At 41.0% G+C, this 17,784-nt stretch overlaps 1 protein-coding gene across 5 annotated transcripts in view; it reads right to left on the reverse strand.

The window, feature by feature from the left end:
• FMNL2 (formin like 2) overlaps positions 1–17,784 on the reverse strand; it is a 303,140-nt gene that overhangs the window by 96,365 nt on the left and 188,991 nt on the right. For all 5 annotated transcript variants that reach the window (XM_036023474.1, XM_028510859.2, XM_028510862.2 and 2 more), the window contains exons 3-4: positions 8,456–8,536; positions 3,277–3,353 (exon numbers count right to left, since the gene is read on the reverse strand). In XM_036023474.1, coding sequence (XP_035879367.1) covers positions 3,277–3,353; positions 8,456–8,536 — 158 coding nt within the window. The remainder of the gene's footprint in view (positions 1–3,276; positions 3,354–8,455; positions 8,537–17,784) is intronic.

A 17,784-nucleotide genomic window follows, 5' to 3' on the forward strand; every position in this document is an offset into this window, starting at 1 on the left:
CCTCTCTACAAACCTGCCAACTCACACATTCCTCCTACACTCTGGTTCTCTCAACTCTCCAAAGGATCTTTATCTCCAAGGAGATAAAGTGAAATGAGCATCTTTCAGAATTTCTACAACTTTGCACTCATATGAAAATTAATTTTCTATCAAAATAGGAAGTTTCACTAAAATAAATTACCTGCAAGGAGAGATTGCCTACACCTCAGTTCCGTGGAATAATGCCCATAAATCTATACAGCTCACCTCTGTTGCTACCACTTGAATCTTATCACCTTGACATACAAAACACCATGACATATGCCTACTCACACTGCCCTGCCAGAGTCCAAACGTTACTTGGCTCCTTTCAAGGGTATTTCAAGTCATTTCAAGAGCTTGAATAAGTCATAATCCAATTCTTCAATATTATTATAATTCCTGGGAGTAAGTGAATGAGATTATTTCTAGCCCAATTATTATTTCAATTTGGCTCAAAGAAAATTAATTTTCTTTCTCAGAAGATTGCTCTATTTATAGAGTTTTAGGTTAATATCAAACTTCAGAACAAACCCTTTGCTTGACAAAGCTGTGGCTTGGAATGTTATCCCAGCAAAGCCGTAGACTTTAACTTTAGAATCCAAGTATGTGCCAAAAATAATTTTTTTAGGACACGTAGATTTTAAATGTCATTCTTCCTTTTAATTTCTGGTAATCAACAATCTCCTAGGTGTCAGGGTCATTTTAGACAGAGAAAGCAACATTCTCGCCATGAAATTCCTTAGGGATATGTTACATAATATTGTTGAATTATTATTAGCTATAATATTATTTTTAATAAGCATAATAAGCAAAAACTATCATATGGTAATTACTATATATTAAAACACTATATTAGATCTTTTCTAAGTTATTTCATTTAATTCTTACAACATTCCTATGGAGTATTATTATCCTCATTTTATAGACAGGAAGTTAACTTAGATCATACAATAAGCACAGAGAGTTTATACAGCTGATCTAAGGTCAAATAACAAATAAGGGCATAGCAGAAATCTGAACCAAGATCTCACTTCCCATAAGGCAAATGGGCACCCAATTACCTTTCTATTACGGTGCCTTAAAGAGTGTAATAAACTCTATGGGCCCCTTAGTTAGCACCTTGCATTCCAAGAATTCCTCAGTGTATTAATCAATTTTATTCACATTATTGAGCAACTTTTCAGATAATTTTCCTAGCCAAATGAGTTCAAGCCAGTTAAATTCTATAATGAAGAGTCCAGTTCAGGTTTGGATTTTCAGGACAGGTAAGATCGGTCAAAATCCTGGTGTGTGGTTTCAGTCTGTACAAGGTTATGCCAGTAATTGGTTGCAAAAAACAGACAATGCACCTCTGTGTTTTTCTGCTGCTAAAGCCAAAGCTTTCAGAGTGCCCTGCAGAGGTGGTAAACAGAAAGCTTCATCTGGAGAAGATGAAAGAAATGTAAGAATCTTTCAACATGCCTATAGTATCCTAAACATCAAACCACCCCAATTGCTTGCAGATTTGCACTGGCTTCGACCCAACCAGGGCTCTACTATTCTCCCAACCTTGTATTGGAAATGATCATCTTGCTTTGGTATTTGATGGTCAATTTCACATTATCCCAGCAATGCTTGAAGAAATGCTTTTTGACAATTTGTAGAAATCCTGGCTGCAGCTCATTCCAACACTTTCAGTCAAGAAGTGGTGCCAACAGTGTAGGGTTGGACCTTACCAAATGGAATCTAGCTCCTGATCCACAAATATTGTAAAGTATGGAAATTTCCTAAGTTTGGATGCTCAACTGTAATAAATTACCACCACTTTCACCCCCAACAGACAAGCCTCATTGCTTTGATCCCAGAGCCCTGATTGCTTTGTTTCCTTTCAGAGAAATAGCTACCAGATTAGGCAATATAAGAAAAAGAACACAGTATTTTGAACCAAAGCACCTGGCTCTACAGCTATAGACTTTGTGGGATTCACTCACCTTTTCTAGTCCTAAATTCTTTTAATCTATAAAGTGAGAGGCTAGGTAATCCTTAATTTCTCTTCCAGTTCTACATCATGATTCTATGATCCACTGTACTACATAGCTGATTTTCTGGGATAAAGGTGATTTTCAACTTTAGGTTAAAATCAGTTTGTTTTTTGCCTACTTCATTCTCCAGGTGGCACACGTGCAAAGTTACCCTTCAGGAAGTAAACATTCTCACCCAGGCTCCACCTGGGCTGATGTCAACCTTGCATCTCTGCAATTTAAAAAAGCTTAATCTGAAAAAACTGTGAAAATTAACCATTTGAATGGCTTATAGCAAACATACTCTAAAGCAGAGGTAAACTGTCGTTTATCTAATGTATTTATTTTACAGAATACTCTGTGAAACTACAAAATAATACATCTGTAAGACTTCATTTCCAATAGACCCACAAAGAATGTCACAGGGGACAATTCTAAGAGATCTAAAGTCTATAGTCTTCTCATTGTACAAGGCAAAGAGTCAAAACCCAAGGTGTTAAATAAGGCATTAAACAGAAACTTCAGGAAGAACTCGGGACACAAAATAGGATACTTGACATCACTCGGCCTTGGAGACAAAGCATCTCATTTTAAGGCACCTTACAATTATGCCATCACAGGCATTCGAAGGGATGCCATAAACCTGTATTAGCTTGAGGCAAAGCCACCACGTTGTTACATGACAAACTCTTAGAAATGCTTAGCACAGCGATTCCTCAAACTTTATTTTCTAGGGTGGATTTACATTTCATGGTCCTGAAGTTTTGAGATGTAAGAAGAAGAGACTCAGAACCAAGCATTCAAGTGCAGTAAGGTCTATCAGGTGACATCAGTCAAGCTTTTGTCCCCTCCTGGCTGGGAATTGAAGGAAGGAGAATAGGACCATTTCAAATAACCAGCTCAGAGAACTCACATGAAGGCTCAGAGATCTTTCAGGATCTGTCTACATTACCCGTTGGGTTTCCTACTTTGTCAAGGAATTATTATGCACACAAGAGACCAAGCACTTACTACTGCATTCAAGCAAAGAATCTTAGAATGGTTATAAATGTCCCAAAGCAAGGACTGTCTATCCTGCTTCTACTCATTCTTGTACAGTGAGCAGTTTGAATACTGACACAAGGCCCACCCACCTAAACTTCAGTCCCCTAACTTATAATGAAGAGTAAGGAAGCTTAGCTCTTTGGCTATAATACAGTCACTTTGTGAAGTGTCCAAAAGCCTTGAAACTAAAATGTTAAATGGGCACACTTACCCAATATGGTTGGTTCTTAATGAAATTTCCAGTTCTCTTAGTACTTGTGTGGATTCTTGAACACGCCGTCTGAATTTCTGTAATTCAAGAAGACATATTCTTACAAAACATATCTTAGCAACTGCTAAAACTATAGCTTACTTATAGTAAGTTTAACACAAGATGAAAATATCTATGCTTCTAAGTACACCTCTCACATTTCTTTTTGCAAAGCACACAAATTTTTCATGAAAATCAGCTTATGTGAAAGGATTGGGAAAAATTATTTATTTCATGAACTAAGTGTCTTTAAGTAGATTATTTTCCCTACCCCACAATACAACAATATTCACCAATATACTTATGTGTTGGGGTCCCTAAGACCAGCCCAGTTTCAGTGATTCACTAGGACCCAGCACACAGTTACTTGTCCTTATGGCTAACATTTATTATAGCAACAAGACACAAGGCAGAGTCAGCAAAGGGAAATGATACTTGGGGTAAAGTCTGGAGGAAACCAGATACAAGCTTCCGAGGGTCTTCTCCCAGAAGAGTCACAAATGACAATATTCGTGAAATGCAGTCGACCAGGGAAGCTCATCAGAGACTCAGTGCCCAGGGCTTTGATTGGGGGCTGGGTCACTCAGGTTCTCTCTGCCTGGAACATACCAGAAGTCTAGACTCCCAGAAGGAAAACAGGCATTCCATATAAACCATGCTGTTCACAACAACCATTTGCACACCACGAGTCTTTCTTATCAGGGAATGGTGGGAACTCTCCTGAAATTCAGGTTCCCAGTTGACAACCAGAAGCCAACCCTGCAAGCAGGATTTTCTAAAGTAATGGTCTCAGGCTTGCTATGTTAATCCTTTTCTGCATGACCTAACATTTTCCGGAAGTAAACATTCATAGTTACCTCCCCCCATGAGCCCTCACACCGAAGGTCCTTCCTCTGGAGCACCCCCTTTCCATTCAGGAATGTCCATCCTCATTCCTGTGCCTAGAAAATCCCACCAACCCTTCCAGAACTCCCCCATGCCTTTCTTCTTCAATGAATCCTCCTCTGATAGTAAATGTATTCACCTCTCTATCCTCTCAACTCTAAATAACCTTCAAGGATTCACTGGGTTGCACTGCACATCAGTTCTTTGGAACACAATTTCCTATAGAAACATTTATTTACGGTAACTGAAGTCTTAGGCCACTCTGGAAGGAGGACATTGGATGTGCAATGCCTTCAAAGAAGAATTCCATACTTTCTGTCCTATAGATCAAACTACTTTCATGTCATACTGTCTTCAGGAAAAGGCTTTGAGAATTCTAGCTCAGGATATTAGAAACTCTCATGTACTACCATAATTGCAGGGTACACAGGGTCATCCAGCTCCAAAGACCAAGGCATGCAAGGACGGAAAGGATAGGAAAAAGTCTGGAAAGGATTCCAGGATGGGGTAAGGGCAAGGCCAGGCCACAGGTAGAGCCTGGTGCCCCAGGGATGACCTAGAACCCTGCTCAGTGTCAGTGGCTCCTGTCACTCTTTTTTCCTCTTCTGAAGGCCCTTTGCTGCTCCCTCAACTGCTTCTCACCAGGATCCTAAGGAAGCAAATAGTCTCACAGACTCCCTCTGGGTACCATTCCTAAAGTACCTCACAGACTTCCTCAGGTTTTCAGAATTTAGTTACAGTGGGATATATGAAATATAGCATCTTCCATGTGATGAAAAAGGACACTCCCCTCTTTTATCAAAAAGGCCAAGAAATGGCCAAGGCATCTATGTTTGAGGGGGACATTCATGCCCATTTACTTCTGGAGAGCGGTCCAGCAGGGAGAACTGCCAGTGAGGTAGGTCTGCAGCCACAGAGCTGAGGAAACCATTCCCAGGTGGGCTGGCTGCTCCAGGGGCCATTCCCAGGGCACAGTCACACGTGTTAGTGTCCACACATATGGCCCTTAGAAAGCAACTCAGTGTTCCTGGCTACACATTTGGCACAGTTCTGACTGGTTCCCTGGGGCCTTTGCTGGTTCCCAACTCTACCTAATGCTTCCTCAGGGCAAGGTCACCCCTTTCAGGCATCGTCACACCACAAGGGCACCCAGTAAAACGCCATGGACATAACAGAGTATAAAAGAGGTGTGCTGAACCCTGACCAGGTGGCCCAGTTGGTTGGAGAGTCATACCATATACCAAAAGGTTGTGGGTTCGATCCCCAGGCAGGGGGCCTACAGGAGGCAACCAATTGATGCTTCTCCCCCTCCCTCTTCCCCACCCCTCTCTTCCTCTCTCTCGGTCCCCTCTTCTTCTCCCCCACCTTCCTCTCTCTCTAAAATCAATAAACATATCCTTGGGTGAGGATGAAAATAATAATACTAAAAATTTTTAGGTCAACAAAGAGGATGTGCTAAAGGACCAGGAGGCATATATCAAAACAAAACTAGGAGATAATGGGAACAACAACAGTAGGTAACATTTATTAGCCACTTGCTATGGTAGACACTGCACTTTGGCAGCTACATGATACCTGAGGGGAAACTACATTGACTTTGCCTTTGTACTGTACTGTCCCAGGAACTGTTTGGTTTTCAGATGGACTCTGGACTACAGAGAAGCCTTGGCTTCCCCTTCTCTAAACATATAAACCAGCAAAAAGGAGCAGGGTGCCATCCATTAGCAATTTCCACCACTGCCCTGGCCCTCTCCCTAAGAGCAAGGCCCAGGGATAGGACCACGAATGCAGCTGAGCCCAAGCCCTAGACAAGAGATTTCATTTCAGGACAGCAGCATCACTGCAGGGGACCAGATTCTTCATGGTCCATAGCCTTTTCCATGCTGGACATGAGCAACTCCTCCCACCCCACCCAAAGCACAGACTAAGAACCATCTGGTATTAAATGAGGAAGCTGATCTGGAGACTTCTGGTCACAGAGATATCTAATTATGGCTCTTCTGTCTCCATCCTGAAGGGTTTAAAACAATTCAGAAGAAAATCTATGCAGAATATACTTAAGAAATTTTTTTAGAAGACAGAAAATTATCTATCTTATATTCATGATGAACAAAAGATTAATGAAGTATCTGAAGACTCCAGATGCAGTTAAGGAAAGACTGCTCAGCCCAGACTGTCTGGTGAAATCTTTTCCTTTCCCCCTTCCACATTATAGCTGAGAATCTTAAACCCATTTTAACTGCAGGCCATGCCTTATTCCAAATGAAACCACCTTTTTCCCCAGGCTTTAAGCATGACAATCACATTGAGTGGAAGAGATCATTTCCTTCTGCCAGCACCTGACAGAAATCCTACAGAGATGGCTGACCCAACACCATTTCACTTTCATCTGCCTCGAACAGCTGGTGGTGAAAGAGGCGGCTCAGACCAAACAAGGCCGTTCAGGTGAACGCACAGGGTCCAGAGCAGAGACTAAAGGTCAGCCAAATGGAAGTCTCTTGTCTTGGTCCTCTTCCTTATTTGCAAGGGAGTAAAAACTCTTTCCAAGCTGCTTCCTAGTTGTTTTTTGTTTTATATTCTTTGCCTCAACCCAGGAATAACTGCTCCAAAGGAGAGCTGGGACAGTGCCAGGAGGAGCCCACCTTCCACCCCAAACATCTTCCTCCCTGTGGGGTTTAGGGCTAGAGTTTAAGAAGCTCTCTAGGAGTCCCATATTTTCTTCTTTCTCTTGGGAAGCTGACAATTGTTGTGATACTTCTTTCAGGGCTGGAACATACTCTCTGTGAGGGAAGCTCTCAGGGACAAACATCAATGCTCAGCTCAGGGTGAGTGTGCCTAATGCTGGGGCCTGAGAACACCAGCCTGAAGGCCTGGAAGTCTGGGGATTCCTCAAAATGTTTCTAAAGTAGAATCTTGCCCCTGTGCAAAGAAATCACCCAGAAATAAAACCTGAGGTTCTTTGGATGTGTTCCATATATAAGGATACACCTTCACTTAATCCTCTCTAATCTGATGAAATTGAGGCTATTGCATCCTTGGAGAAAGAGACAAACAAGAAAGAAACAAACAAGAATTAAGTAGCTGTCTCACTTAGGGGGCCTGACAGAAGCTCTAAAATGAAAGAAAGAAAGCACATGTGTGCCGTATTTGTGAGTGGGTGGGTATTTGATACTTTGACAGGTACATTCTCAGAATACGAGGCTGTGTTACTCACTTTACATGTGGTATCTAACTAACAGCAAAGGTCTATAGTCCATTTTCATCATTGTGCCTAGATTTTTATTTCTGCTTGCTTGCATTTAACCATAGAACAAAGGGCCAGGAAACTTCCCAAAGGAAATAATAGCTGTTCTCCTTTGCTTGACTTTTTTTTTTTTGGGGGGGGGGGGGAAGTTGAGTGAAAGCAGAAAATAAATAAAAAGAATTTTTTTTAATACAAGAGCCCTGGAAACAGTGGCTAACTGGGAAAAGTGTGCCTTTCTTCTCTCATGAGTCATGTGTAGAAACAACAGAGGGAATTCAGCTCAAGATATTTGCTCTGCATCCTTGAAAGCAGGAGTTGTGGTAGGTCAACCGAAAAACAAGTGCTATCTGGTGAAGAGCCCCTTTACCCGTCGTGAGCAGGGACAGCTCTGCCCTGAGACATCCCGGGACGGCCCGGGCCACAGGGCCGTGCCAGGCTGCATGCTTTACCACGAGGCAGCAGTGGGAGCCAACTGTGCAGCTGCACAAAGCAGGGCTTGTCTGGAAAGGAGAAAGTCAGTTGAGAATGGAACCAGCTATACTCTTCTTACCTTCCTGGGGCCAGGGGCAGGGTTAGGGTGGGGAAGCTGCTAAATGCATCAACACAGGATGTGAAAGCACAGCTGGGATGACAAAGCCCCAGTGATTTTTCAAGGTCTCTGGAAATGCACCAAGACATGAAAGACAAGTCTCCCCTTTGCTAGGCCTGTTTTTCTAGGGGCCCACACACCTCTCCACTGGACTCATTGCCCCGTGTAATTGGAAGTGGCAGTGACTCAATAACCATCAGAGATACGTGACTCCCAGCTCAGCAAAGTACTTTTAAACACATCCTCTCACATGAGAAGGATGGCTTTTTTCCTATGTCTTATGTTGTTCATCTCCAAAGGTTGTTTTCCTGGAGGCCCTGGCAGAGGCTATAATGCAGAGGAAGGAAGGTCTCTTCCAATGTAGAGGATTCTGCTTGCTAATGGGGAAGTGGGAACAAAAAGTGGAAATAAACCCCTCTTACCTTCCTGGTTACAGCTGGATCCAGATAGCCTTTGAGCTTTTGAATGTATGTATGGGGAGGATTCTTCACCTGGAATCGTTCCTGCAGGAAGCACAAAAGTGAAGTAAACAGCATGATATGTATGAAGGCATGGCAATCGGCTGTGGTCCAATAGATTAATGCTGCTGACTCAAGGCTGAAAGGCACCCATAGTATGAATATGGCCCTGCAAATAATCATGACGTGCTCATGATGTTATCATCCTCTCTGCAGTAGGAGGAATCTGAAGCGCAAAGAAATTCAGCACTTCCCTAAGACAGCACAGCTGTGAGTGGTCCAAATGCATTTGAACCCACATCTGCCCTACACCAGAGTCTATCTTGCTTTCTCTGTAGGGCTCTGCAGCTCCCGTTCCAGGAACAATGTTCTCTTCTAGCAAGTCTTCAGTTTATGGGATATTTTTTAAAAAGATTTATTTATTTATTTATTTATTTTTAGAGGAGAAAGGAAAGAGATAGAGAGGGAGAGAAACATCAATATGTGGTTGCCTCACGGGCACACTTTCTCGGGACCTGACCTAGCCCACAAGCCAGGCACATGCCCTGACTGAGAATCAAATCTGAGACCCTTTGGTTCACAGGCCCACACTCAATACACTGAGCCACACCAGCCAGAGCCATTTTTTTCAAATATTTTCAATGTTAACAAATATTTCTTTTGAATATTAATTTTTTGAAGAAACCAAAAACTTGACTTAAACTTGGTAAAACTAATGGCATTTGCTTCAAAATGAGTAATGAGTCTATTGCTAAGAGACTGGAGTGAGTGTGGGCATGTATGTGTGCATTTTGTGTGCATTTTACACGTGTGATTACTAACGAGCTCCTAAGGCAGTTCCAAACTAGAAGGCCCAAAAATAGTTTAAGCAAAAGCACAATAATTGAAATAAACATATTACAGATATGAGGTCTGTCTGGAAAAAGTCCAGACATTGTTAATATAATGAGAATGGTTTGTGCAACACTGATGTAACCTGGCAGTCAAGGAGAGTGACCTGGAACACACATGACTTCACTGTACTAGTCAGTGGGGACGGTGGATGCCATTGAGTGAGCATGTGTGCTGTGTGGCCGTCACATTCAAAATGATTGAACTAGTAGAGTAACAAACCTACATCAAATTTTACATTCAGCTTGAATGTTCCTCTAGGGAAAATACACGGATGATTCCGAAGTCTACAGCTATGGGCAACTGGTGATTGGCAGCTTCATCAAAATAACCCACCCACACATTGCATCTTATGCAGAATTTTCTTGGTGAAACATCAAATCGCTCAGGTGATTCTACCCCTCTACAGCCCAGATTTGGCACCCTGAGATTCCTGGCTTTTCCTGAAACTGAAATGACCTTGGAAAGGGAAGAGATTTCAGACTGTCAATGAGATTCAGGAAAATACAACAGGGCAGCTGATGGTGACTGGGAGAACTGTGTGAGGTCCCAAGGTGCCTACTTTGAAGGGGGCTGAGGTGTCACTGTCCTATGTACAATGTTTCTTGTACCTTGTATCTTCTTCAATAAATGTCTCTATTTTTCACCTTACATGGCTGGATACCTTCTGGACAGACCTCATATATATGAATGATTTTTTTTCAATTTTATTTATTTTTAGAGAGGGAAGGGAGGTAGGAGGGAAGAGAAAAAGAGGGAGAGAATCATCGATGTTCGAGAGATACATCAATCAGTTGCCCCTTGCTCACCGTCAACTGGGGACTGGGCCTGCAACCCAGGCACATGCCCTGACTGGGAATCGAACAGCTGATCTTTCAGTTCACAGGCTGGCACTCAATCCACTCAGCCACACCTGCCAGGGCACAGCTGAATGACATCTGAATATGGCAGGCATAGGGCCCAAGAATCTGCATTCTCTCAAGTTTTTTGCTGATGCTGTGAATGGAGGGACTACATTTTGAGAAACTCATACCTATATGTATCATATTTTATAAAATCCAAAGCAGAATAAGCAGTAGTAAAAAACTTGTAGAACTGAAATGCCTACAAAGTATAAAATGGATAAGCACTGGTATTATGTTTATACAATGGTATATTACAATGAACATGAATAAACTATACTGCACATACTGCATGTTTCTACATAGATGGATCTTATAAACCTGATGTTGAGACAAGAAGAACACATGATTTAATTTATACAGAGTTACATAAAACAGACAAAATTAAACTTAATGGTTAGGGACACATACATGCATGATTTTATTTATGTCTGTGTGTGCTTACGTATAGGGGGAGAGAGAGAGAAATAGAGAGAGAAAAACAACTAGCATAAAAATGATAGCTGGAGGACTGTGGTGGGGGAGGGAAATACAAAGTATTCCTTGAGAGGCCAGCAACGCTCTATTTCTTGACCTAAGTACTAGTTATACGGGCGCTGGCTTTATCCTACTTATTATGCTGTTCCAAGGTTTCACAATCTTTTCATCATGAAATCAGGACAATTCTCAACAGGTTCTCCTCTAGCTACAACTCAAATGATGTTTCTTCTAGTAAGTCTTTTAAATCTGATTATTGCCTACACCACAATGGAATTTTTTAGCATTTCACAACACTGACATTGGCCAGCATGTTCAAGCATTTGTCTATCCCATGTGGATTACATTTCCCCAACACAGGGAGCCACAACACTTTTCATGATCCACTCAAGTCTTGCTCCTTACAGATTTATAAACGCCACAGATTGTGTCACCCTGACTGGTGTGGCTCAGTGGGTTGAGCATCGTTCCACAAAGTGAAAGGTCACCCATTCCCTTCCCATTCAGGGCGAGGGCCTGGGCTGCTGGTTCCATCCCCAGTTAGGGAGCAAGCAGGGGGCAGCAGATTGATGTTTTTCTCTCACATCAATGTTTCTCTTCTGAGATCCTCCTCAATCCTTCCCTTCCCCATTTCTCTAAAAAAAAACAAACAAAAAACAAAAAAGATAATCTTATTGGTGAAAGTATATATATTTTATTATGCTTTAAAATAGAAGGAAGTAGCTTGTAGTGAGGCACATATCAACATTTTCCCTTTGTTTAAAAAATGATCAGCCCTGGCTGGCGTAGCTCAGTGGACTGAGTGCGGGCTGAGAACCCAAGTGTCGCAGGTTCGATTCCCAGTCAGGGTATATGTCTGGGTTGCAGGCCATGACCCCCAGCAACCGCAGACTGATGTTTCTCTGTCTATCTCCCTCCCTTCCTTCTCTAAAAATAAATAAATAAAATCTTTTAAAAAAATAAAATAAGTTTTAAAAAATGATCAAGTAAATTTTACAGTATATAAACTATATCTCAACAAAGCTATTAACATAAAAAGATCAGCCTATTTTTCCTAATTATTCCCCCCAATTTTTTATCAGAAGGAAAATTTCTGGTGTCATCACTGAGTCTATAGAAAGTCCTTTTTAATTTAAAATCACCGTCACTTCATTAAAGGATCAAATAGAAGCCAACTGCCACAGGGTTTCGGCAACAATAGCCCAGGTGAAGGCTGAAATAGTCACAGGAGTTCTGATGTGAAAAGTGAACTGGAAAGCTAACTAGAAACCAGGTACTATTTCCAACCTTGCATAACAATAGCTGATGTGAGAGATACATTAGTATATAGTAACACTTATTCTTTTTAATAATACAATCCAATTATCCAAATTTTTAAAAATTCTATGACTAGTGACAATACAAAACTGTGGTCCCTTCTGCTACAGCAACCAATTACCCCTAACTACAAAGTTTCTAATACATGAAACTCAAGGAATTTTAACTCTAGTTAACATAGTATTTGCTTGAGGACCTAAAATTTAAACCTGTGGACACTGGCTGAGAGATTTCTAATGTTTGTTCTTTTAGGCAATGTCTCCACACCAGGAGAGCTATATATTTATTCCTTTAAAATAACAATATCTGGTTGAATAGTTCATAAAACATTGGCATTTGCTTGGTTAGTGAATCCCATTTCTGATAGCCAATAAATGGAGCTTTCTCCATTTCCTATTTAAGATTAGGGTGACCTAGAAAGGATTCCTCAAACACAGGGGTGGGCAAAAGTAGGCTTACAGTTGTAATACAAATAAATAATAGAATAATTAATAAATAATGCAAGAATAAACTCATTTTTTGCATACTTACAACTGTAAATCTAGTTTTGCAAACCCCTGTATATACATTTACTGGTCCTGCAAATAGTCCCTTATAAGTATTCCCCTGAAATTATGGACAAGGTCTAAATTTAATACAATCAGACATTTTCAAATGTGCTTGTTAGCATTTGCTGCAATGTTTTAGGCACATTTTTCATTTGTTGGAGTAACACCAATGTACTTCCAAGAAACAGAAAATGAAGAAGCCTGATGCTTTAATACACGGTAGATCTACATTATAGCCACTTCTCAAAAACTCAACTTACATCCAGGGACTCAAAATAAAACTGTAATGGCAGGAGAATACAGAGCACCAATCATTATTCCAAAATTGAAGGGTGTTTCTCTAACATGAAAAAGAGCTTCTATTTGGGTTTTAAATCCAGCATCTGTCTCACCAAACCTTTTCTGTCTATCTCTTCAATATGGCCATTTGGACAAAAGAAATATTTATAGGAGTACATTGGAGAATGTCAACATCTTGCCAAAACACATCTGTATTACTAAAGACTTTGGATAGATTATGGACATATTTATGCAAATTAATATTTTTCCACAAAATATTAGAATTTTAGACTTTTAATTGAAACCCTGAATTGCCCTGGTTGGCAGTTTTCCATCATCCTTACTTCCAGATCTGTATCTCTGCACATGCTATTTTCAATAACTAGTTATTATCCAGTATCACTGATATGCATAGATTAATTAAGTCCTCAACCTGAGTTGAGGACTTAATCATATCATATAGAAATACCATTTCTATTAGATACCATTAGTTACATCATATAGAAATACCATTTTTAGGGACAAAAATATTATTTAATTATGGTGATTTGTCAATATGGATCTATAAGCATCTGAAAGACCTTTTAGAATACAGATTTCTAATTTTTCAGGTAGATACCCAGAATAATGGTGGGGCACATGACAGCTTTATTCTTAATTTTTTGAGGAAGCCCCACTCTTTTCCATAGTGGCTGTACCAGTTTACATTCCCACCAGCAGGGAAAGAGTGTTCCTTTTTCTCCACAACTTGTCCTACACATGTTACTACCTGTCTTGTTGAAAATAGCCACTGTTACAAGTGTGAGGTAGTTTTGATTTGCATTTCCCTAATAGTTAGTGAAGTTGAGGATCTTTTTGTGTATCTGTTGGCCATTTGTATATTTCATTCACAAAGATATATGCACCCATATGTTCATTGCAGCACTATTCACAGTGATCAAGACATGGAAACAACCAAAGCGTCCTTCGCTAGATGACCAGATAGAGATGTGATTCATATACACAGTGGAATACTACTCAGCCATAAGAAAGTGGAAACAGAGTACATTTGTATTTCCAGCCAAGATGGAGGCATAGGTGGACACACCTTACCTCCACGCACAACCAAGATTGGAACAACAATTTAGAGGCAGAATAACACCCAGAACTGACAGAAAATTTATCTGAATGGAAGTCGGACAGCCAAGAGTTGAAATAGACCAGTTTATCCAGACGGTAGGAGGGGCGGAGACAAGCAGCTGGGGGTGGGTCGCAGCACGGAGAACAGGGAGAGTTGGGTGCCTAAGACCACCGGGAGCGCGTAAGGCATCTGGGGCACGCAAGATCGCAGCAGGTGGACCCTGAGTACACAGGCGGCAGCTGGCAGACCAGTGAGGCAGCAATAGTGGAGCAGGGCAGAGCGTGCAACCCAGGAACCCAGGGAAGGTCCGTGGGAGGTCCCATGGAGAACGGAGCTACCACCATTGTGCCCTCTCGACCCCGCCCCCACATACAACGTCACAACCCAATGACTGGGGTGCCCAGCCCTGGTAAACACCTAAGGCTCCACCCCTCACCATAACAGGAGTGACCAGACCAAAACAAAAAAAGAGAGAGAGAGAGAGATGGCTCAAATAGAAGAACAAATCAGTGCCCAGAACTCATCCTTTTGAGCGACCAAGAAATAGCTAACCTATCAGATGCACAGTTCAAAACACTGGTGATCAGGAAGCTCAAAGAATTGATTGATTTGGGGTACAGATTAGATGAAAAAATGCAGGTTACCATAAAAGAAATGAAGGAAAATGCACAGAGAACCAATAGTGATGGGAAGGAAACTGGGACTCAAAACAATAGAGTGGACCAGAAGGAAGAAAGAAACAACCAAGCAGGAAAGAATGGAGAAATAAGAATTCAAAAAAAAAAATGAGGAGAAGCTTAGGAACCTCCAGGACACCTTTAAACGTTCCAACATCCAAATTATAGGGGTACCAGAAGGGGAAGAGGTAGAGCAACAGATTGAAAACGTATTTGAACAAAGAATAAAGGAGAACTTCCCCATTCTGGCAAAGGAAACAGACTTCCAGGAAATCCGGGAAGCTCAGAGAGCCCCAAAGAAGTTGGACCCAAGAAGAAACACACCAAGGCACATCATAATTACATTAGCCAAGGTAAAAATGAAGGAGAGAATCCTAGAAGCAGCAAGAGATAAGGGGACAGTCACCTACAAAGGAGTTCCCATCAGACTATCAGCTGATTTCTCAAAAGAGACCTTACAGGCAAGAAGGGGCTGGAAAGAAGTATTCCAAGTCATGAAAGACAAGGACCTATATCTCAGATTGCTCTATCCAGCAAAGCTTTCATTTAGAATGGAAGGGCAGATAAAGTGCTTTTCAGATAAGGTCAAGTTAAAGGAGTTCATCATCACCAAGCCCTTATTTTATGAAATGTTAAAAGGACTTATCTAAGAAGATTAAAAGAAAACATGTATAGTAAAAGGACAGCAAGCTCACAATTATTAACAACTACACCTAAAGCAAAACCAAAAGAAACTAAGCAAACAACTAGAACAGGAACAGAACCACAGAAATGGAGATCACATGAAGGGTTAGCAACAGGGGAGTGGGAGGAGTAGAGAGGGGGAAAAGGTACAGAGAATAAGTAGCATAGATTGTAGGTAGAAAATAGACGGGGGGGGGGGGGGGGGGGGAATAGTATGAGAAATGTAGAAGCTGAAGAACTTATAAGTATGACACATGGACATGAACTAAAAGGGGGGAAGTGGGTGGGAGAGGGTGTACAGGGTGGAGGGGAGTAAAGGGGGGAACTGGGACAACTGTAATAGCATAATAAATAAAATATGTTAAAAAAAAGAAAGTGGAAATACTACCATCTGCAAAAACATGGATGGATCTTGAGAATACCATGCAAAGCAAAATGTCAGATAAAGTTAAGAATTTCACTCACCTGTGGGTTATAAAACTAAAAGCAACAAATGAACAAACAGGAAAAACAAACAAACGAAAACTCATATACGCAGGCAACACTAAGGTGGCTACCAGAGGCAAGGGACTGGGGGGGCAGTAGAGGGTAAAGAGAATCAATATGTGGTGACGGCAGAAGGTATGACTTGGGGTGGTGGGCACACAATGCAATATACAGGGGATGTATTACAGAACTGTACACTTGAAACCTATATATATATCTTATTAACCAATGTCACCCCAGTAAATTTAACTTAAAAATATATGAAGTAAAAAATAAAATAAATTTCTTTCAAAATGTCTAAGCAATATAACATCACCACCACTCTGACCTCTTGCCATTTATCTCTGTGTAATCAAACTTTCTTCAAGAAATGCTTCTGGATAAAAAATAAAAATTGCTCTGGGGTTTTAATCATTCCCTGTAAGCATACACAAAAAAAGGCCTGACACCATTTCTTAGCATGCAGGCCCCCCAGACAGCAGAGCATACTGGGAGGGGCTTGGAAGGAAAGAGAAGGCAAGAACAAGCCTTAAAATTAGGATCTTCATTAACATTCTGTGTCATTTGCAAATATTTTACTTTTATAGAGTGTCAGGAATTCAATTTCTCTGGTAATGATCAGGGAATGTCTTCTCAATGCTGAAAGTGACACTTCATTTATGCAATCCCAGCAACACGATTACCTTTTCATCTGGCCAGGACTTTTGTTTCTTAAAGGTTAACTTACCTTTTAATAATATATCTTACCACATTCTTCAGACCTCTTAGCTCATTCAAGCTTCCCTAGGTGTTAAGTCGAAATTTAACCCTGTAAAGGGTTACAGAGGGAGGAACTGAGACTCAGAAATTAAGCCACTGCCTTAAATCATACACATACAGGTATGTGCACACTCACACTCTGCAGACCAAGGATTCGAACTCAGGTTTTCTGAGTCTCTGGACTTTGTTCTTTTCACCACACTGTTAACAAGTGTGCTCATCTTGCCTTTGATAAAAGTTCCTAAAAGGGTGAAAATACGTTCTTTTCTTCTCTGAGTTCCAGTATGTAGAAAAATATCTGGTACACAGTCCTTAATAATGTTCAAAAATTAAACTTCTTTTAAATGTCATATACAAGTCACTTCTCTTATAAATTAAGGGCAAGTTTTTAAAGTTTAAAAGTATACCAAGAGATTGCAAACACTGTAGAGAGCATACAGCCAGTGGGCCCTGTGCTAGAAGTCAGCCAAACTAACGTCAGAGCTAAAGAACATCTGCTGATAAGCCTGTGTTGTATCTCTAATGGCTCTGAAACTGCCTACTGCCCTTCATCACTATACGTTTCTCATTAACTCAGTCACTACGCCTCCCCAGGTGCTGGCTTCCCCTCCCCCACGGGCCATCGGGAAGGTTAGGCTACCTCAACACAGGCCTAGACTGCAGATAAGGTAAAGACAAAGCACTTACTAAACTCCACTTAATGACTAAGGTTCAAGTCTGCTACAACCTAAAATGGAAAACCAGGCCATTGTGAAGGGCTGTGACAGGAGTGTAATAAGTTAATTAAGGTAAAGTCACAATAAACAAAATTAATCACTGACAATGCTACAACATGGCCTGTTCTATTAGACACACACCGGCAGCCTTAGGTTCTTCCCCACCAGCTGAACTGCGTCTCTGGGCCTCCCTCCCTCCGTGCCCCTCTTTCTCCACCTAAATCTAATACAGTTTGTCACTGAATGCCTTCCCACATAAAGGGCAGGAATCAGAAATTCCACTCATCCAGCAAAACATTTCTAATCCTTTGCATCCTCTCTATCCATGTGCGTAATTACATGAGGAATTACTTAATTGAGGTGAATTTGATGTTAGCTGGACTTATACCAAGCATGTTAAAACCACTTTTGCTCTATAAATTGTATTTAGATACACA

The sequence above is a fragment of the Phyllostomus discolor genome, chromosome 4 (assembly GCF_004126475.2).
Source record: "Phyllostomus discolor isolate MPI-MPIP mPhyDis1 chromosome 4, mPhyDis1.pri.v3, whole genome shotgun sequence".
In the NCBI taxonomy this organism is placed as follows: domain Eukaryota; kingdom Metazoa; phylum Chordata; class Mammalia; order Chiroptera; family Phyllostomidae; genus Phyllostomus; species Phyllostomus discolor.